The sequence below is a fragment of the Mobula hypostoma genome, chromosome 4 (assembly GCF_963921235.1).
Source record: "Mobula hypostoma chromosome 4, sMobHyp1.1, whole genome shotgun sequence".
Classification (NCBI taxonomy): domain Eukaryota; kingdom Metazoa; phylum Chordata; class Chondrichthyes; order Myliobatiformes; family Myliobatidae; genus Mobula; species Mobula hypostoma.
In genome coordinates this window covers 101,479,112-101,502,980 of record NC_086100.1, presented here as the reverse complement: position 1 = coordinate 101,502,980, position 23,869 = coordinate 101,479,112, and the positions used below count along the sequence as shown (strand labels likewise).

Sequence of the window (23,869 nt, the reverse complement as noted above, 5' to 3'; positions counted from 1 at the left end):
TTCTGCCATCTGATTCCTAAATGGACATTGAATCTTTGGACACGAACTCACTTTTTTTAATATACAGTATTTCTGTTTTTTGCACTTTTTAAAAATCTATTCAATATACATAATTGATTTACTTATTTATTATTATTATTTTTTTTTTCTTTTCTCTGCTGGATTATGTATTGCATTGAACTGTTGCTGCTAGGTTAACAAACTTCAGGTCACATGCCGGTGATAATAAACCTGATTCTGATTCATACAGATTCTCGAACACTCTAGTGCACAGTTCAGAAGGAACCACAACACGAGATCCACACATTTGCGTTCTTTGACATACAGTTGGTCTCATCTCACTGAGAACTCAAGAAACACAGGATTACCATGAGCTGTCCATCCTTGCATGGTGATGGCATTGACTTTTAACAGTGTTGGGTCATTCCTTGTTTCTCTTCGTATTTCAGAATTTGTTACTAGCCGCTGGTCCACCAATGCCGTGTGGAACACATCTACTGGGTCACAGAAAGAAGACTTTTCTTCTTCAGTTGTCAACAGTGGAAGACATGATAAGCCATCCATGTCGCTGTGTTGTTTGTTACCCTTGAACTGTATATCATAAGAGTGGGCTCCTAGGAATAGTGCCCAACATTGTAACCAGGTAGCAGACATCACTGGGATTCCCTTCCTGGGATTGAAAACGGACACAAGGGGCTGGTGATCTGTCACTAGAGTAAACTTCTGTCCATAGAGGGTGTGGTGGAACTTCTTTATTCCCCATACTAGACTAAGTGCCTCTTGTTCGATTCGTGTGTAGTTGTGTTCTGTGCTTGTCAGTGATCTTGAAGCAAATGCAATTAGACATTCAGATCCATCTTTCATAGTTTGTGACAAGATGGTATCAGTGCCATAAGGGGACATATCACACACGTCAGATGGGCAGAGATGGGTCATAATGTGTGAGTAGTTCATCTGATGTTATTAGTCTCTTTGCTTCCTTCAATGCTCTGTCACATCTTTCTGACCATTTCCACTTTGCTCCTGTCTGTAACTGTGTGTTCAATGAGTGCAGCACTGTAGCAATGTTTAGGAGTTTACCATACCTGTCACATACCCCGTGACAGGTTAAAGAACCAGCAGAAATAGAAAACAGCTAGAGTCTGTTATTGGTGTTAACATAAGCTATTTTTATTAGTAACTACATAATACAGTCATATATTACCAGATAGATCAAACAAGTTAGCAGTGTAAGAGTATATATGTGTGCAAATATAACTCCCAAACTGTTGAGTTTGGGGGAAACAAGGCTTAGAGTCTTGAGATGGTAAAGTATGAAAGTTCAGTTCAGTTTGTGGAATTGAGTTGAGTAGTGATGGAGAGAGAGAGATATTTGTAATCCAGGGTAAATGTCGAGAGAAGGCAATTATGTCGATATTCAACAGATTCCATGACAGCAATACAAAATAACAATAGTAGTAGGTTTTATCTCCAAAGTTGTTCCACTCCACACACAAAATATCACCGACAGTGATCTTCAATGAATATCTTTTCAACACAAGTGGTACCACACCCGAATTCAGCTACAGGTCCTTCCAAAGTGGTGGCCACAGGATACTCAAACAGAATCCACATATGGATTATCGCCAACAGTAGCTAATCACTAAGGGGATCCTATTCAAGAGAACCAACCCCAAACACACAATGTGATAACCACTTATCCAGTTCCACGACATACGAAATAACTCCAACAGTGATTTGCCACAGGGGTGCCTTTCTTCAGTGAACTACCACCCCCAAACAAAGGTAACACACAAGTGGTATTCACAAAGGTACTCCCCTCACCAAAGAATCCACTCCTGTGGGTTAACTATGTGACAGTCACACCTTCGTATTCGAATGGAACCCAAACTCACCCTTACGGGCTACTTAGAAGAGAGAGAGTCCAAACAGTGACCTCTTAGTTACTAGGTTTCTTCTGTTTCAAACCTTTCTCTCCCCTCTTCTCTTCCTTTAAAGTCACTGAATGTGACCACAACAAAGGGAACTTCTGTGGTGGAATTATCAACCCAGGCGAGGGTTGGATGCTAATAACTCCCCACCAATCACACCCTTTTCACACTGCGAGATCCACTGATTGATTCACCTGACCGATCCTCCAAACACCCACCTTTTTGTGGGCATAACAAAGCTCATCCAGTGTCCAAAACCGTATGTCTGTCTTTCTGTCTACCAGCTGAACTTCTATTTATCTCACCATGTTGAACATCAGCTGTCCATCAAGTAGCTCCTCCCTTCTCTCTCTGTAGGAACACAGAAGCTGGCAGTGTCCTTGCAGAAGTGTAAACATGCTGCAGAGAAACCATAACACCATCTCAAAGCGGACTTCACCTCTCTCTCTTAATAACAAGGTGCTTGTGTTGAACAACACACTCTCTCTCTCTCTCTCTCTTTTAAAGGTATAGTCCATAAAAAAAATATGACCCCTAGGGGTACATAACATACCCAACTATGACCTGGGTTGCGACACATTTTCCGGTTTGGATGCCTGCAGCACTGCTTCAGCCTTCTTTTGTTACTTGTGTGTAAGCCATGCTTGTCAATGACATATCCACAATATGAGATTTGATTCTCAAAGAACTCACATTTCTCTCTCGCTGTGTGCAGACCATACTCACTCAGCTGGTAAGCACTTTACCAAGGTGCCCTCCATCATTCTTGCTGAACACAATGGTGTCATCAAGGTAACATTGTGTTCCTGGGATATCTTGGAGCACTTATTCCATTGTTCTTTGCCAAACAGCTGGAGCTGATACGATGCCAAAGACAAGACTATTATACTGGAACAGTCCCTTGTGAGGGTTGATTGTGAGGAAGTTCCTGCTTAACTCCTCAATCTCCATTTGCAGATAGGCTTGTAACAAGTCAGTCTTTGAAAACTTCTCCCTGCCTGCCAAAGGTGCTAAAATGTCTTCTTGTTTGTGGCAGGGGACACAGCACAGTATGCAGCACTGGGTTGATGCTCACTATGAAATCCCTGCATATGCAGACAGCGCTGGCCTTCCCTTTCTTGATCACTGGGACAATGGACATGACCCAATCACTCCATTCAACCTTGGAGAGAATTCCAGACTCCTCCAAGCTCTGCAGTCCAGCATCCACTTTAGGATGTAGTGTGTAAGGCACTGGGCATGTTTTACGGAATCTTGGTGTTGCTGTTTCATCTAGTTCAATTCTAGCCTTCATGCCTTTGAATTTACCAATCCCCTTCTCAAACACTTTCTCATTAGCATTGAGCAATGGGCCATTCTCTGGTTAGTGCTACTGTTGGGGTTGCAATTGCCTGTTGATGATACACTGAGACCTTTGATTGAGTGCCAGTCTAGTTGGATTTTTCTCAACCATTCGGGTCTGGAAAATGCTGGCCCTCCACTTTTCAACACATAAAGCTCCAACTGCTGTGTTTGGCCTCTGTACATCACATTTACTTTCAGTTTGCCTTTGGGAGACACCTTTTCACCTATGTAAGTCTTTACCATCATTGAGGTCTTTTCTAATGGTAGCATATTTGACTACAGTCTGTTGTAGTCACCCTCTGAAATTATAGATAAAGCTAACCTGGTATTCAGCTCCATTTTCAGTTTTACACTGACACATCTATTGTGATGCATGTGTTGTGATCTGCTTCAGTAATGTGAAATAGTTCTAGGTATGACAGCTCATCATTGTCAGATTCTGTGTTGTCTGATTCAGTTTCATATTCAGTCACTTTATGCATTTGTTTAGTTTTGTGTTTGAAACTTTTCAGTCTGTGTGGTTTTTCTCTTTGGTTGTGCTTTTTGTCAGACTTGCGTACACTCTATGTGACCTTGTCTGTGACACTTTCTGCAAATGTTTTCCTTGAACCAACAGTAATTTGCATCATGGGAGGATTTGCCATATCTATAACATATTTGGCTTTTTGCACCAATCAAGGCCATGTTGTTCATTTCACATCCTAAACTCTTTTTCTGTAGCTCCTCCATATCCTTTGCTGCAGTCTCGAATGACATTGCATTGGTCAATCCCCGTTCGAAGGTTAGGTCTCTTTCTGACAGTAGGCTCTTTTGAGCACTTTCTCTATGCATGCCACATACAAACCTGTTGCTTAATTTCCTGCGGAGCATCAAGAAGGTTCACCTCTGTCCCAGGATACTGACGGACTTTTACCGCTGTACCATTGAGAACATACTCACCAACTGCAGCTCAGTGTGGTATGGCAATTGTCCCGTATCGGACCGCAAAGCACTCCAGCGGGTGGTGAAAACTGCCCAGTGGATTATCGGCACCGAATTGCACACCATTGAGAACATCTACCATAAACGCTGTCTGGGCAGGGTGAAAAGCATCATCAAGGATGCATCTCACCCTAACCATGGACTTTTTGCTCTCCTCCCATCCGGTAGGCGCTACAGGAGCCTCCGCTCCCGCACCAGCAGGCTCAGGAAGAGCTTCTTCTCTGAGATGTGACCCTGCTGAACCTCACATCACAGCGCTAAGCAGTATTGTATCCATATTGGACTGTCTCAGTAATTTAATATTTGTATGCTATAGCACTTACTTTTTATTTGCAGTTATTTTGTAAGTAATACTATTCTTTTGCACTTCTGGTCAGATGCTAATTGAATTTCATTGGCTATGTATCTGTACTTGGCACAATGACAATAAAGTTGATCTAATCTAATCAATGCATCAGAAAGTCCATCTCCAAAGTTGCAGTACTGGGAAAGTTCGCACAGTCCTGCGATGTATTCAGAAATGATTTTATCCTTTGACTGATTCCTTTTGTGAAATCTAAATCTCTCAGCTATTACTATCAGTTTTGGGCTCAAACAATTTTGTAAAGTTGCAACTATTTCATTGAACATCTTGCTTGCTGGCTTTTCAGCAGCTACTAAGTTGGGTAAAAGTTTTATGTTTTAGCACCCATTAAGCTAAGAAGTGTGGACACTTTCGTTTCCTCATCCACGTTGTTCATGATACAATACAGTATATCCCTCTCCGTATATGATTCCCAGTCCTCATTAGCACTATCAAATCTGTCAACTTTCCAAACTAAGGCCATTGTCATGTTATTTTCACTTCAGCTTTGGTAGTTTTGCATCTCTCACTGTGTACTGTCACTCACACATCCCTGTGTTAGCATCCGTGACTACCTTCTCTGTACTGGTTCACTCTTTCAAATCGCTGTCTCTCTCCCTTCCTTCGAGTTCTGTCATCTTGTAACTGTTGGTATAGGTGGCAATATTCACTGATATTCAGATTCCTACTGTTGCCAATTTGTTGTGTCTGTACAACTACATATCAAATAAATAAAGGCACACACTCAGAGGCGAAGTTAACTTGTATGTTCACTTTGCAAAGATAACAACAAATCAATGTGCATGGGTAAGAAATTCATCAATAATTAGTCCTAAGGGGAGTCACTGCACTAAGAAATAGATCGGTATACTACATTATGTATCCACTCAAAGGGGATGGTGATGGACTTCCTGAAGACTACACCTGCATTGCTGCCCATTACTATTCATGATGAGGATGTGGATGTGGTGAGGACTTACAAGTACCTGGAGGTGCATCTGGTTACCAACACAGAGGCTGTGTACAAGAAGGGCCAGAATCACCTCTACCTCTTGAGGAGACTGAGATCCTTTGGAATATGCAGGCCTCTTATTTACATGTTGTACATGATGAGGTTGTATAAGGCATTGGTGAGGCCGAATCTGGAGTATTGTGTTCAGTTTTGGTCACAGGAAGGATATAAATAAGGTTGAAAGAGTGCAGAGAAGGTTTACAAGGATGTTGCCGGGACTTGAGAAACTCAGTTACAGAGAAAGGTTAAATAGGTTAGGACTTTATTCCCCGGAGCGTAGAAGAATGAGGGGAGATTTGATAGAGGTATATAAAATTATGATGGGTATAGATAGAGTGAATGCAAGCAGGCTTTTTCCACTGAGGCAAGGGGAGAAAAAAACCAGAGGACATGGGTTTAAGGGTGAAGGGGGGAAAGTTTAAAGGGAACATTAGGGGGGGCTTCTTCACACAGAGAGTGGTGGAAGTATGGAATGAGCTGCCAGACGAGGTGGTAAATGCGGGTTCTTTTTTAACATTTAAGAATAAATTGGACAGATACATGGATGGGAGGTGTATGGAGGGATATGGTCCGTGTGCAGGTCAGTGGGACTAGGCAGAAAATGGTTTGGCACAGCCAAGAAGGGCCAAATGGCCTGTTTCTGTGCTGTAGTTTTTCTATGGTTTCTATGTCCTACCAGTCTGTTGTCACCAGAACAACCTTCTATGTGGTGGTGTGCTGGGGCAATGCCATCAACACGGGTGATGCCAACAGGTTCAATAAACTGATTAGAAAGGCTGGCTCTGTTTTAGGAGTCAAACTGGATACACTGGAATCTGTGGTAGAACAAAGGACCATACGGAAAATCCTGACAATTCTGGACAATATTTCCCACCCTCTGCATGCCACTTTGGCTGAACAAAGCTCTTTTAGTAATAGACTAAGACAACTGCGCTGCTCCAAAGAGCACTATATGAGGTCATTCTTACCCTCAGCCATTTGGCTCTATAATTTATTTTTTATTCTTTCTACTTCTCTTCTGAGATTTATATCTGTGCATTTGTAATGGTACTGTGACACTATAATTTCCTTTTAGATTAATAAAGTATCTATCTTTCTTCTCCAATGCTGAGAAATTAAACACGCTGGAGTCTAGAAGCTGGAGGTCAGAACTGAACTGAATTGACTGCCTGGCTTGCTGGCGTGTTTGTGCTCAGCTGAAAAGCAGGATGCATTTCACCCTAGGGATGTTTGGTGGAAAGATAGTTGCTCATTGATTAGAATGGGGTTGTCCATGTTCATTCAAAAATGATAAATACTGTCAGATTTTTTGTTCAAGTTGTTATTTTACTTCATTTGTGTTTTAATTAATTTACAGTGGTTTAAGGGATTTTAAATAAATACTGCCTCAGCTCATTTTAAAATATTTCTAATCTTAAATGGTGTACCATAAACCATATGGTGTGCTGCAGGTGATGAGATGCCACTTGTGAAAATGTTACGGAATCCTGGCCCATGGCACAATGTGCTCAGTGGTTGCTTTTTTCCAGGAGAAACCCAATGGTTTTTTTGATTGAACATGATCTTGCCTGTTATTTTTGAAGGTCATCAAAACTGTTGATCTGTAAGTGCTCCCCCCCAACAGATACTGGTAACATTTGTGGCCTGGGCTTCAATTAATGGCAGATGTTAAAATTCGTTCAGATGCATTGATGGGACTGGTTATTTGTTTAAAAATATCTAATCGTTGTAATTAAAAACTTCAAGCACTTGAATCTTACAGTTCCTCAAAAACAAAATTCTTGCAGATTACACTAAATCTGTAATTTGTAGATTTTTATATGAAGGCTGATTAGTATCAATTTAGAGTGTTAATCTAAGAGTTTTAGAATACTTGGATAAATATCTTCAAATTATTATGTTCATACATTATTTGTCAAATAATGTATGAACATAGCTGTTTAACCAGTAGAAGGTGAAACTGGAAATACTTGTGTGATCCAGGCTGGTACTTGCTTTCTGTTTACAGTATTTGCTGCGTTGTTATTAAAATTTGTCACAGATGGAGGCAAACTTCAACTTGCACTTGTGTTGCATTAGCTTTTGTTATATGCCTGTAAATATCTATATACAGTAGATTCCAGTTAATTAGGCCATCAGTTAATCGGGGTAGCCAATTGTTAGGGACAACTCTTAAAGAACAAAAAAACAATCAAGGGAATAGTCAGGATTCTCTTCATTTATTTGGGACACTATGCTGCTTAATTGGTAAAGGAGGCTGTTGCTGAGATTTCTAACTTGTGTCAGCCATATGTAGTTATGTGGGCATTAAAACACAACACCATCCTTAAAAAGAGAACAGTTTTAAAATCATGTCAGTTATGTTTGTTTGTGCAGAGACCAGTGATTCTTGTCACCGATAGTTGACAAGAAATAAGCAGTAATACAATTCTGAACCGTTTTGCTCACTATAGTTTCAAGCATTCAGGCTTGGAGATGCCAGAAACGGCTGGGAGTGAAAATGAGACAATTTCACTACTTCAACAAGATACGAACTATGAAGCATTTGAAGCTATCTACAATCATCATGAATGTTATAATGAAGATGAAGATTTGGAGGATGAAGTCACCAAAAGCATTGAATGAAGGCAGCCATTATCTAAACTAGTTGTCTGTGCTAATTTTGTTCATTTATAGTCAATCAAAAGAACACACAGCACACACTGGGTGAATTCTTTGATTGATAACTATTATTAGCTATGTTTTTATAGTACTGTAAGAGTATTATTAGTGTTATAATTTGTTCTGTATTTCATTTAAATACATAATTGTTACTCAGTGAACAGTAGATTATCTTTTTTATGTTTTTAACTATTTCCATGAAAGTTTGGCTAAATAGAGCAAAATGTACTGGTTCCGATGTGTTCCAATCAAACACAATCCAATTAAACTGTACTACTGCATATACTGTGCCTGTAAGAAGTCTTCACCCCACCCCCCCCCCCAGAAGTTCTAATGTTTTGCAATATTGAATCACAGTGGACTTAATTTGGCTTTTTTGACACTGATAAATAGAAAAGGCTCTTTCATGTCAAAGTGAAAACAAGTTTCTACAAATTGGTCTAAATTTATTACAGTTATTAAACACAAAATAATTTATTACATAACTACTCACCCCTTTTAAGTCAGTATTTAGTAGATGCATCTTTGACAGCAATTACAGCCTTGAGTCTGTGTGGATAGGTCTCTACCAGCTTTGCAATTTTTCCCCATTCTTCTTTATAAAACTGCTCAAGCTCTGTCAGATTGCATGGGGATCGTGAGTGTACTGCCCTTTTCAAGTCCAGCAACAAACGTTCAATTGGATTGACATCTGGACTTTGACTTGGTCACTCCAGGACATAAACCTTATTGTTTTTAAGCCATTCTTGTGTAACTTTGGCTTTATGTTTGGGGTCATTGTCTTGCTGAAAAAAAATCTTCTCCCGAGTTGCAGTTCTCTTGCAGACTGCATCAAGTTTTCCTCCAGCATTTCACTGTATTTTGCTGCATTCATTTTACCCACTACCTCCCAGGGCCTGCTGCAGTGAAGCATCTCCACAGTATGATGCAGCACAATCATGCTTCATGGTAGGGATGGTGTGTTTTTGATGATGTGCAGTGATTGGCTTACGCCAAAATAGCATTTAGTCTGATGGCCAGAAAGCCCAATTTTGGTTTCATCAGACCATACAACCTTCTTCCGAGTTTAGAGTCTCCCTTCTGGCAAACTCTAGCTGAGATTTCATGTGAGTTTTTTTCAACAGTGGCTTCCTCTTTGCCACTCTCCCATAAAGCTGCGACTGGTGACGCACCCGGGTAACAGTTGTTGTATGTGCAGTCTCTCCCATCTCTGCCACTGAAGCTTGTAACTCCTCCAGAGTTGTCATAGGTCTCTAGGTGGCCTCCCTCACTGGTCCCCTTCTTGCACAGTTACTCAGCTTTTGAGGATGGCCTGCTCCAGGCAGATTTACAGCTGTACCATTTCCTTTCCATTTCTTGACCACTGACTTAACATTCAGTGGGATATTCAGTGACTTGGAAATCTTCTTGTATCCATCTCCTGACTTGTGCTTTTCAATACCTTTTTCACAGAGTTGCTTGGAGTGTTCTTTTGTCTTCATAGTGTAGTTTTTGCCAGGATACTGACTCACCAGCAGTTGGACCTTACAAATACAGGTGTATTTTTATTACAATCAATTGAAACACCTTGACTGCATACAGGTTATATTGATTTAACTACAAACAAGAGAAAATTTGCAGATGCTGGAAATCCAAGCAACACTCACAAAATGCTGGAAGAACTCAGCGGCCAAGTATCATTTATGAAGAGGTGAAGAGTTTTCCATAGATGCTGCCTGGCTTGCTGAGTTCCTCCAGCATTTTGTGTGTGCTTCATTTAACTAATTATATGCTTTCTAAAGCCAATTGGCTGCACCAGTGATGATTTGATGTGTCAGATTAAAGGGGGTGAATAAGTATGCAATCAATTATTTTATGTTTTATATTTGTTTTTAATTTTGATCACTTTGTAGAGATGTGTTCAGTTTGACAAGAAAGAATCTGTTTTTGTTGATCACTGTAAAAAAAAAAGCCAAATTAAATCCACTGGATTTAATGTTGTAAAACATGAAAACTTTCAAGGGGAAGGGGTGAATACTTTTTATAGGCACTGTATTTCAAAGCACTTATAATGGTTAGTAAACTAAAAGCCTCTTAATGTCAAGAACATAATGAATATGCCCCGTACTCAATATATATTGCCAATGGGACACACTCAATTACCTCTGCAAAAATCTTTGTATCCCCATCCCATACCCCTGCCCATCATTGACCAGTCATCTTTCTGTAGAAAATAATGGATTTATTACAAATCTAATTTTTTTTCTGCCAAATTGTATATAGTGAAATCTGATGTGTAACAGTTTTTAAAATAATTTTTGATAACCATAAACTGTATCCAGTTTTCTAAGTGGCTTAATTTTCTGCACAGATCGGAAACTTAAGCAATATTTGGACTAAACTTTATTGCAGTTAGGATAATGTTTTTGAGCATTTCACAGCAATCTGTATAATGTGGGGCCACTCATTTCCCATCACTGATTAATAAAAAGAATGCTAAATCATTTGTTTTGGTAAGGGTATTGGAACTGGTACATGTAATTATTTCCTATTTCAAGCAGACATTGCCAAGATCAAGCCCATCCAGACCACACATAACATGGATACAATATTACACAATTCGATAGAGACTGCAGGTGCTGTAAATCTTGAGCTGCACGCATAAAATGCTGGAGGAATTCAACACATCTGGCGGCATCTATGGAGAGAAATAAACAGCTTGGAGTCGAGACCCTTCTTTAGGGCTGGATAGGAAGAGCGCAGAAGCCAGAATAGAAAGGGCGGGGGTGAGGGAAGGATTAGGTGAGTCCAGGTGAGGTAGCAGATACGTGGGTGGTGGAGACTCAAGGGAATGATGTGAGAAGCTAGGAGGTGATAGGTGGAAGAGATAAAGGGCTGAAGAAGGAAACTGACAGCACAGCACAGCAGATAATGTCATAGAGTTATAGAACTGCACAGCACAGAAACAGACCTTTTGGCTGATGTAGTAGGTGCTGAACTATTAATCTACCTAGTCCTATTAACTCACATCTGGACCATAGCCCTCCAAACCCTCCCATCCATGTACCTATGCAAATTTCTCTTAAATGTTGAAATTGAACCCGAATTCAGTACTTCTGCTGGTAGCTCGTTTCACCCTCATGTTCCCCTTAAACATTTCACCTTTCACCTTCAACTCCTGACCTCTACTTCTATTCTCACCCAACCTCAGGGGAAAAAGCTTGCTTGCATTTACCCTATCTGTACCCTTCATAATTTATTATAATAAGAGGAAGGAGATGGGGAGCCAGAGGGAGGTCACGAGGGCAGGGCAGTGGAGGAGAAAGGTGAGAGGAAAACCAGAATGAGTGGTAACAAAATGGGGGGAACAGAGGGAGTTAAAGAAATTGTTATTCATGCCATCACGTTGGAGACTTCCAGGACAGAATATGAGGTTTTGCTGCTCCACCCTTGCTTGGTCTTTTCGTGGCAGTAGTGGAGAATGTGGAAGGCATGTTGGTTGGGGAATGGGGAGTGGAACTGAAATGGCCACCTTGCCGTTGAGGTGGACAGAGCTAAGGTGCTTGATGAAGCAGTCCTCCAATCTGCATTGGGTTTCTCCACAAGTAATACAGGTGACCCTACACCTCCTCCCTCACCACCATTCAGGGTTCCAAAAATTCCTTCCAGGTGAGGCGTCACTTCAACTGCAAGTCTATCAGCTTATTTATTGCATACGGTCTTCCGGGTGCATCCTCTACATTGGTAAGACCTGACACAGATTGGCTGACCCCACTTGTATTTCTCCCCCTGCTCCCACCTTTTTACTTTGGCTTCTGTCCTTTCCTTTTCAGAGTCTCGTCCCAATACATTGATGGCTTATCCATAGATGCTGCCTGACTTGCTGTTCATTGAGCGTTTTGTGTATGTTACACTATTAGATCAACTTTAACCCAATATGAGAACATTTGGACTGATTCCAACAGCAGTTGTCTAAAAACTACTTTCTGTTAGCTTGGCAATCAGTCCTTGTTTTGCAATGGGAGGCTATATGTATTAAAATGCAGAAAGCAGATACAGCACTGGTATTTATGTCACAACATCAACATAGCAAAGAGTCTTAGGGACTTTGCAGAAGAGTTATTAAATGAAACATCAACAACTACATAAAATAATAACAACAAGCGATGTATATTTCAATAGAAGATGTCATACGAGGGTGATGAAATTTAATAGAGATTGAAGGCAATTATGCTAATATGGGATAAAGAATAATCGGGCTATCTAAACTATTATTATTTCTTCTCAATATTTCTCCAAACCAATGTTCATTTAATGATGACTTCAAATTTTAAAACCAGGATGTTCCACGGATGTTGCATAAAAATGGATCAAACCGTACTGATGCTATCTATCATTGACATAAATAGCATCCGGGCTCAAGGTTGGACTGATTATAAAGGGCCTTTTAACCAATGACTGGCTAACATGTAACTACCATTGACATAAGATGTTGTTCCACTTCACTGCAGCAGATTTATCATTGTGATTATTACAGATGTTATTATAGATGCAAAACTGTTAAAGTGATATACTTGTAGATACTAATGTAGATAATTGCACATGGTGTTAGACTCTTCAGTATATACTTCTATATGTGAATAAAGTGCAGTATTAGCATTGCTTTTTCTTCTGCTTCCCATCAAGCAATTTTTCCCAAGCAAGAAGCAGTAATTATACCTATATTAATTTCTATAATTGATCTCAAGAAGCCTCCCTTCCAACTAGTATATTAGCAATAAAATACCATTGTATCAGGGTCATTTCTTAAGAACCTAGAGCAATTTGCAGTTAATGAGATGTTAATAAATTATCGCTAGGTGGAAGTTTAAAATTTTTTGTCCAGGATAAATGCACTTTGTATTTTAAATCCTGAACTTCCCATCTTCTTTCCCCCTTTTTCAAATAGTTCTATTACACCTTAGTTTAATCAGATGCCAATTTTTGCTTTACAGGTGTGTAGCAAACAACAGTCTAAGCATAGAGCTATAGCTACAATACTCAGCTTCTCATGCAAGATTAGCAAAAACAAAACTTCTATGCCTGCGCATATTCAGAAAACTGTTCTCAAAATCCATCTGCTGATGAAATAATAAGCAGAGCCATTTATTTTTCATAGCAGGATAGCGAAGGAGGAATTTTCTTCTTGAAATTTATATAACTCTAGTTAAAACAGCCGTGCTTTTTTCTTCATATCATTTCTTTTCCATAATGCAAGCCGATTAAATTCTTCTATTGTCAATCCAAATACCCGATAGAATTCCTCTGGAGACAAATGGCGCTGGAAAACAAATGTAAATACTGTACTGTATCAAAATACTTTTTTAACAATCATAAGCTACATACAATAAAAACAGAATATTTTTGGTAAAATTGCAGTTTTATCCAATCCTATTCTGAGCTGGTGTCATTTTTTTTAACTTCTAGCTACTAGCCTGTGATGCATCTGCTATACATTTCCAGCAATTTCAATATTTAGAAAATCAAAGAATTGATGTTGGATATCTGATATTACAACAGAAAATGATACTTCTGCTTCTCTATTTTTGTTTCAGATTTCAATATTTAATTTTGGACTTTCATATTTTCAGATTAATTCTGCTGAGGCAACAATTACTGCATATGGAATCAGTACAATAACATCATCATAGTTTACATATTGAATTTGAGCCTCTAAAAGCAAAGTTACTACAACTGCTACAGAGTAACCAACATCACACCTCGGCCAAACAAGAGGAGCAGGTAACCAACATAAAACGTTAGTGATGGTGCTCTGATTTTACTGTAAAGGAGGCAGTTCTTATGAAATGGTGCCTCATTCCTAAAATGTTAAAGATGAACGAAGTGTGCAATACGGGGTTCAATAGAAGGGTATTGTACCCTTGATATTCTAAACAAAAACCTCAAAATATTGAATCTAAAACAAAGAAATAGTCTACTAAATGAAACTGAACAGTGGTGACAGTATGCAACCTGCTCCAACACATCATTTTCAAAACCTATCATCAGATAAAGTCTTTTAAAAAAGCAATAGGTGTGCAAATACACATCATGGCATCATATATGTCATGTGGTCCCAATGTTTATGGGGTGCTGGGTTGGGATTTTTGGGCAACCATCAGTGGTTACCAAGAAACCTGACAATGCAGATTCATAGGCCACAAGAACTCACTGAAATTAATGGCTGGTGGACCTTGTCCAACATGATCCATACCTATGTTTTCTAGAGCTTGAAATTGTTTTTGGAATGCAGTTATTAATGGATACAAGTAATTTTAATCCTTATTGTAGTTAATAACTTTGTTTTAAACCCCAAATACTGCAAACCTTCAAAATAAAATGTTACAAGTTTATGTATTCAAACCAGGTTAGAAGCGATAACTTTACAATTCTAATTATTCCACTGCCCGAATTAACCATTAATCTGACATCACAAATTCAGATGCTGCACGTTCAGAAATAGAAATGCAAAGACCTGTGACTAGTTAAAATGAAATCTATTAGTTATAGGAAGACTAACTATATGTATTATTAAATATAACAGCATAACTATTGTCATATGATGTTATTGAATCTAGAGTCAATGGAATGCCAAATTTGGAAAAACACTTATGACTCCAAACTTTTTAAATTTCTTTGAGTAAGTTAAACTTACACAAGTTATGGTTAGTCACTGTCAGTGATTGAACCACAAAGTTTCTTATATTACATTGACCATAAATGTTAACATAGACTGAAGTTTGGCTGTTTACATTCAAAGCTGATTCATTATCTTCTCCCTTGTCTGAGCTTTTTATTGACAGTGTTTCAATAGTGTTTATACTGGAACTATTCCTTGGGGCCTTTGCAGACCAAGCTGGGACCTAGTTAATACAAAGCAGATTGATATTGATAACAAAGGCCCAGCATGCACAGCTGGGGTTGTGTTTGGTTCATGGTTGACAGCTTTCTCTATCTTATTTATATTTTATTCAGATTGGTTCCAGATTAAGTGAAAAGAAAAAAACTTACATTGAATTTACAAGTTCAAAATCTGATACTATTTCACCTAAAATTTCAGCATGATCTACTTTCAAATTATTGCAGACTTTTATGATTCATCTGTGATGTACAGTGTTCTCTTTAATCTTTGTAAAGTAATACTGAACACCAAATCTGTTCACATTACCAGTTATTGCAATGCAGATGATGCTATGAGTAATACAAGTCGCTGAAATCAATGTGATTACTTTTTCAAATGGTAAGCAATAGTGACAGTTTGGGAAATTGTTTGAATTAAGTTTACTACCTATTAATGTTGGATATTGCATATTCATTATCCAATTACCAATTACCAGTCATGTCAAGAAAATAAATGGAATGATTTATATTAAAAGACCTAAGTAAAGTGCTGGAGGGAGGAAAAATTGGTATTAATCCTCATCCATATTCAAATTGAGAAATTAAATTGTAACAGTTTTAAGTTTCCACTACAGTATATGCACAAAATATTAACATGAGGAATTAGTTCACACATATTTTCCCCTGTACTGTTTTAGTTGGGGAAAATGTGAAGGAAAATAAATGGATAATACTTATGTTAGACAACAGGAATTGCAAATTAAATGCTCATGCACAAATGCTGTAGAGATAATTTCAAGAAAATAATCACTTATTAACATGATATATTGATATTGTGTTCTTAAACAAGCTGAAAATAAGCATGTAAAAATATTGGTACACTTCCATTTCTGTTGTCAGCTTTATTATATACATTAGTTTACAAGTTCTGGAATTTAAGGCAGAGTTGGAGGGCTTCATTCAACCGTTTAAAGGATGACTTTTTGGAATAATCAAATTAGTTTTTAATTATAAAATGATCATTTAGAAGCAATAGAAAATTTATAATTTCTTTGTAGTCAATTTGGGAAATCAAGTATTCCCTAATGTTTACTTGAAAGCATTTCCTGGATCAACAGACTTTTTTTTCAGCTGCATGTGTCAAAGAATATGGAAGATAGCTAAATGGACATACTGTCCAGATTACCTCTGATCTGATTGAAGGCATAGCACAGGCATGAGTAAAGAGTAGCTGCATTTTTTAGGTGCTAAGAAGGTACGGGCCTTAAAAAATTATTCACCCCCTTTGGAAGTTTTCATGTTTTGTTGTTTTACAACATTGAATCACAGTGGATTTATTTAGGCTTTTTTTGTCACGGATCAACAGAAAATGGCTCTTTCGGTTCAAAGTGAAAGCAAATCCCTACAAAGTGATTTAAATTAATAACAAATATAGAAAAAAAGAAACACAGAAAACCTACAGCACAATTCAGGCCCTTTGGCCCACAATGCTGTCCCGAACATGTACTTGCATTAGAAATTACCTTGGGTTACCCATAGCCCTCTAAATATAAAGCACAAAATAATGGATTCACACCCTTTGTCAGTATTTAGTAGATATTAGATTGTATGGAGATCATGAGTCATCTGACTTTTTCAAGTCCAGCCACAAATTCTCGATTGGATTGAAGTCTGGACTCTGACTTGGCCACTCCAGGACATTAACTTTGTTGTTTTTAAGCCATTCCTGTGTAGCTTTGGCTTTATGCTTGGGGTCATTGTCTTGCTGGAAAATAAATCTTCTCCCAAGTCGCAGTTCTCTTGCAGACTGCATCAGGTTTTCCACCAGGATTTCTCTGTATTTTGCTGCATTTTACCTTCTACCTTCACAAGCCTTCCAGGGCTTGCTGCAGTGAAGCATCCCCACACCGTGATGCAGCTACCACCATTCACGGTAGGGATTGTGTTTTTTTGATGATGTGCAGTGTTTGGCTTATGCCAAACATGGCATTTAGTCTGATGGCCAAGAAGCTCAATTTTGTTTTGATCAACCATACAGCTTTCTTCCAGCTGACTTTAGAGTCTCCCACATGCCTTCTGGCAAAATCTAGCCACGATTTCACGTGAGTTTTTTGAACAGTGGCTTCCTCTTTGCCACTCGCCCATAAACCTGTAACTGGTAAAGCACCCAGGCAACAGTTGTGATATGTGCAGTCTCTCCCATCTCAGACACTGAAGCTTATAACTCCTCCAGAGTTACACAGGTCTCTTGGTACCCTCTCTCAATAGTTCCCTTCTTTTGCGGTCACTCAGTTTTTGAGGATGGCCTGCTCCAGGCAGATTTACAGCTGTGCCATATTCTTCCCATTTCTTGATGATTGACTTAACTGTACTCCAAGGAATATTCAGTGACTTGGAAATCTTCTTGTATCCATCTCCCAATTTGTTCTTTTCAATAACCGTTTCGCAGAGTTGCTTGGAGTGTTCTTTTACCTTCATGGTGTAGTTTTTGCCAGGATACTGACTTATCAGCAGATGGACCTTCCAGATACAGGTGAATTTTTACTACAATCAATTGAAACATCTTGATTACACACAGTGATATCCATTAAACTAATTATGTGACTTCTAAAACCAAATGGCTGCACCAGTGATGACTTGGCGTGCCATATTAAAGGGGGTGAATACTTAAGCAATTAATTATTTTGTGTTTTATATTTGTAATCAATTTAGATCACTTTGTAGAGATCTGTTTTCACTTTGACACAAAAGAGTATTTTTCTGTTATCAGTGTCAAAAAGAGCTAAATTAAATCCACAGTGATTCAATGTAAAACAATTAAACACGGAAACTTCCAAGGGGGATGAATACTTTTATACGCACTGTACATCCTTGAATTTCTAATACCATCATTCTCTGTATCTATGATAGCTTTTTCAAATTCATCCCCCTATTACTATGAGGCAACTTGCTGGGAATCCTGTTTGAACTGTTGCTTGAAATACCAGCATAATAATATTAATGGAATTTGATACTGTAGACCTGTTCAGATCTGGCTTCTGTCTGACAGAACAGATTACATTATTTTCCATCAGTTATAGGAAGTTGACATTTTTCAGTTAACTTTCCAAAATTAATGAAATAAAGTAATATCAATATATATTGGGTAATGAAGCATGTACAATACCTGCCTCTTAATTGATTCTACAACTAACATATCTCAAAACAGTACAGCAAACCGTTATAACTGCCTTGTGAACAGTAACCGCTGATGAAACCTCCTTTTGGTTTGGAGCATATTTTAACAATAAAGGCAGAAGCTCTACAACACTGAATACAATATAATCTTTTTTACAATAACATTTTGTTTTACTGATTTAAAGTACATACAGTAGTTTTCTTGGAACAGGAAATTATGACAAACATGACTTTTTTAAGATATTGGTCAAGATACAGCTGACGAAACACTAATATACTTAATCCAACAATATGACCATATTTGGCTAGTAATTTTTTTTACAAAAGGATATGTAATGATTTCCTTTAATGCCTGGGGCATACAATATAAGATCAGGGAGGCTATGCTGGAACTGTATATATGACTCATCAATCTAAAACTTGAGACCAGGTAGGATTCTGGTAACCACATTACAAGGCAGAATGTGATTACACTGGAGAGAGGACAGGTGAAATTTAGGTTTTGGAAATTGTTGTCTCTAAGGAAAAACTCGTTTAAATTTTTCTTCTGGAATTGATGAAACAAAGAGTGCTCAGGAGAAACCAAAACGTGGTCACAGAAAGAAAACTTTATACAGACTGTTGTTAGAGGCGAGGATTAAACCCAGGTCAATGCACTGTAAAGCAGCAACTTCCAGAACTTAAACCTTGGGACCATGGACCTGGTGTTAGGAGACGAAATAAACTGTGTAGCTCTATCACAACTGGCATATACCCAGTAGGCTAAATGATCTTTGAAAAATATTTCCATGATTGCATTTCTGATCAGAATACACCAGCTGATTTAAAGTACCTACATGAAGTAAATTTGAAGTACTTCCCTTACATGAAGCAAAGCAGCAATACTGATTGTTGAAATGTTATTCTGTCCTGATTCTGCTAATTTCTGAGATTATGTCAACCACTGATGATCAGCAAGAACATTAAAGAATTGAATAGGTAGTGTTATTCTCTTTAATGCTGAAACCCAGTCTCAGACATTCATGTGAATCGTGTAAATTCAAGTTCCAGACAATCAAAGTAGAATATTGAAATTACATAAAAATATTAAAGAGTGTTTAAAAGCACTATCATTAATAATTTTCAGAACAAAGTTCTACATGATACAAAATATCTGAAACTAATGGGAAGGCTGACAGGTTGGTTTGTATTTGCAGCATCTTCATACCTCAAACTATAACAATTTGTGTATTAAAATGCACTCAAATTATGAAAAAAAAGTTTGTTGGTGAAAGCTGTAATTGTTTACCACAAGCATTCATACCTCTAGCCTGGTCCTGTCGACATCCTTTGGTAATTTGACACGAGCTTTCATTGTAACAGCTAATGTTTCATAAGGGTAAATCTGTAACAGGTAAAAGTAACTTAACAACAGGACATCAGCAGTATGCCAGACGTTCAAGAGTATCACGTGGTAGAAGTGAGTGTAGTTGTTGTTACTAAGGAGAAGGTGCTTGGAAAGCTGGATGGATGGACAGAAGCTAGATAAGACATCTGGACCAGGTGGATGACACCCCAGGGTTCTGAAAGAGCTAACTGAAGAGATTGTGGAGGGACTTGTAGTGATCTTTTGAGTATCACTAGAATCTGGAATGGTTCCAGAGGGCTAGAAAACTGCAAATGTCACTCCACTCTTTAAGAAGGGGAGGGGGAAAATTGCAGGAAATTAGAGGCTAGTTAGCCTGACTTCAGAGGTTGGGAAGATTATTAAGGATGAGATTTCGAGGTACTTGGAGGCACATGATAAAATAGATCAAAGTCAGAATGGTTTTCTTAAGGGGAAAGATTGCCTGACAAATCTTTTGGAATTCTTTGAGGAAATAACAGGCAAGACAGACAAAGGAGAGTCAGTGGATGGTTGTTTACTTAGATTTTCGGAAGGCATTCGACAAGGTGCCATGAGGCTGCTTAACAACATAAGAGCCTATGGCATTACAGGAATGATACTAGCATGGATAGTAGATAGGCCCACTGCAGGAGGAAAGAGTGGGAATAAATGCAGCCTTTCCTGGTTGGATGCTGGTGACTAGTGGTGTCCCAGAGGGTCAGTGTTGAGACGGCTTCTTTTCAATAATTTGGATGACGGAATTGATGGTTTTGTGGCCGAGTTTGCGGATGATATGAAGATAGGTAGAGGGGAAGGTAAATGTTAAGGAAGCAGGGAGTCTGCAACAGGACTTAGGTAGATTAGGAGAATGGGCAAAGAAGTAGCATATGGAATATAGTGTAGGTAAGTGTATGGCCATTTACTTAAGTAGAAGAAATAAAGGCATACACTATTTTTCATATGCTGCTTCTGTTTCTTTTTGCAAATGGTCTTGGGAGTACTCATGCAGGATTACCTAAAGAGTAACTTGCAGGTTGAGTCAATGGTGAGGAAGGCAAATGTGATATTAGCAATCATTTCCAGAGGACTAGAATATGAAAGCAAAGATATAATGTTGAGGCTTTAAAAGGCGTTGGTCAGACCACAATTGGAGAATTGAGAGCAATTTTGGGCCCCTTATCTAGGAAAGGATGTGCTAGCATTGGAGCAGATCCAAAGGAGATTCACAATAATGATTCTAGGAATGAAAGGGTTAACTTATAAGGAGCGTCTGATGGCTCTGGGTGTGTACTCACTGGAGTTTAGAAGAATAATGGGGAATTTCACTGAAACCTATCGAATACAATAAGGCCGAGATAGAGTGGATGTGGAGAAGATATTTCCACAAGTGCAGGGGTCTAGGATCGGAGGGCACAGTCTCAGCATAGAAAGATGTTCTTTTAGAACAGAGATGAGAAGGAATTTCTTTAGTAGAGGATGGTGAATCTGTAGAATTCATTGCCACAGGTGGATGTGGATGCTCAGTCATTTGGTCTAATGAAAGCAGAGGTTGACAGGTTCTTGAATTGCGGGGCATGAAAATTTTACAGGGAGAAGACAGGAGTATGGGGCTGATAGGAATAATAAAATCAGTCATGATGGAATGATGGAGCAGACTCAATGGCCCAATTCTGCTCCTTTGTCTTTTGGTTTTATGGTCTTATAATTGGAATATTAAAACACCTGCATATCACGGTTACAGTATCTTTCCATTTCTAATGCAAAGTTTAAAATCTGGAAGGTGTTAAAGCTATAGAAGTATGATTGAGTCCACTTTATTGTTGTCCAATCACCTTTATATTCTTTTTTCATTCTTGTCAAAATAAGACATTGTTTTGATGTGTGGAATGATTCATCTGTCACTTCTTTTTATTATTTATCTAATTATTCTGCAAATGAAGTATGACTTTATAAGTATCTACCTTAAACAATCTGCCGACCGAAGATTCAATTCTTTCTGAAATTCACCGTGAATGTGGGTGTGTGTCCATGTCTAATGTAAAACCTGGTGAAGACTGCAGACAGGAAATTGTCAGAGGAGGATATGCAGAGGAATTCAAGCATAAGGAAACCACCAGTATAGAAGATTAGTGATTGCAACAAAAGGGACTTCTATGTTTAAGGTAGTTGTGAGTCTAGCAAAAGTGAGATATTTAAAGGAATGGGAAAATGAGTAGTAGAGAATGGAAAAATCATATGTATTAAATGTCAGAGGAATAAGAGAATAGAATGAATGGGAATGACATGGCGCCAGTGTAACAGTGGGGGAAGAGGGAATGAATTGTATTGCTAGAAGTGTAGTTTTGTTAAAGTTGTAAAGAGCTACGCCCACTTGAATATTTTAATCCAGCACAGGGGCTATGATTTATGCAATGTAGTATGGTGAGGTAAAGCTGAAGACCAAGTATGAGGTTAAACAAATGGAAAAGCGATGGAAAAATAAAATAGACAGTTGGGAAATTAAAACAAATCTGTCAATTTCTATGAATTGCTTTTAGCATGAGGCAAATTATTTTCACTTTGTCTTCTTTTTCTTTACCCAGCCTCTGTTTATCAGGAATTGCAAGCAGCAGCAGGAAAATACAGTTTTCTGAGCTAATTTCTAGGTGCATGGGTACACTAATTTCTGTTTTATCCTCTTTCACAGCATTGGTGACATCAAGAGATCATTCCAGGTAATTAATACCTTGGTTCTTTGCATTACTGGAGGCCAAATGTCCATGTTAAATATTTCTGTAATTCAGTGCGTTATTGAATTAAACACGATTGATGAAAAAACAAGATCATAACCTGGTCAGAGGCAGCTGGTGTATGGAAACTGGGAACTTAAGAGGAGTGGTTAACTTCTTACCTTGTATTCTGTAAAGACAAGAGTAAAATAGAAAAGGTTAATGAAAACCTAAATAGTTTTATTTATGGATTACAATGTGATTTTAGTACTGGAAATGGTTGCTCACCTCTCATTCCCCAGCTGGTATCACGAGTTGATTCAAAGTCTGAAGTCTAAAAGGGAGGAAATTATAAATAAATATTAGGAGCTTTATATAATGAAAAAAAATACAATGATTTTAACTATTATTATATGATAAATATTCTTTGAATATACAAAGCTCTATTGAGAGCATTTTTTTAATTATTAAAGTTGCCTGACACCTATTTTTAAAAATAAATAAAAGCCCCTTGGTTATATTAAGAACAACGCTCAATTTAGTTCAGCTCCGAAGTTTCTCTTTCTATTTCAGATCTCCTTTTGTGGCAGGTTAATTTGTTTGTCTGCATCCATCAATATGCCATTTATCATATGTGTAGGTGCTGTCAGGTCTAACTGGTAATAGCAGCATGGAATTATTTTCACAGGCTTTGGCTGAGTAAATAGCAGGCAACTTTGTGGCATCTGCTGGGATAAAACTACACTTAAAGTGCAGCACTTAGATGGCATAGTCAATAATAGTACTAGCAAGCTGGAAATCAAACTCACCTCCATGTCCTTCAGGAAGGCTGCAATACATGAATGTACTACATGAATGCCGAGTTGAGGTTGAGGTAGTAGATGTTGAACAGGGACACTCTGTTTACAACAAGCATATGCAGCTCATTTACACTTTGGGGTTCAAGGTGCTGAGAAGCTCCAATGGTTGACTGCAGACCAATCCAACAAAAGGACTTCACACATTTATTTTTGCTTGACTTCTTAGTGCTTTTTAAAATTTGGCTTTTGACTACTAGTGGATTGAAATACCTTTGAAATCTTTCATAATGCTGAAGGGATTTTACCTCTTTAATGATTCACACTTTTGAAATTTCAGTTATATATTATAGCTCCCCACAAACAATATGTTGCTTATAATATTTTACTTCCCTCACTTTACAGAACGTGGACAGGATAACAATCAAAATTAGAATTTGGCCTCCTCCTGTACTCCATCTGGCAATTTCTCAATCTTCTTGTTTGCCAGGACAGGGAAGAAAGGCATCTGCTGATTAGATCATCTGCCAAATGTACTAATTAGGTTGGATTTTGTAATGTTAGATTGAGCTCTGAGTAGGGGAGCATGGGCAACTTCTCTTCCAGCAGATGTGTTAAGATAATGAATGTAAAGATGGCTTGTGTGTTAAAGTTTTTAAAGTGTTGATTTCCCACCGGACAAAGGAGGAAA

General features: G+C 38.3%; 1 protein-coding gene across 1 annotated transcript in view; it reads right to left on the bottom strand.

The window, feature by feature from the left end:
• Window positions 1-22,551: 22,551 nt before the first annotated feature.
• LOC134345972 (actin-binding LIM protein 2-like) overlaps window positions 22,552-23,869 on the bottom strand; it is a 409,808-nt gene continuing 408,490 nt past the window's right edge. Inside the window, exons 19-20 of the mRNA XM_063047314.1 lie at window positions 22,670-22,715; window positions 22,552-22,571 (exon numbers count right to left, since the gene is read on the bottom strand). Coding sequence (XP_062903384.1) covers window positions 22,552-22,571; window positions 22,670-22,715 — 66 coding nt within the window. The remainder of the gene's footprint in view (window positions 22,572-22,669; window positions 22,716-23,869) is intronic.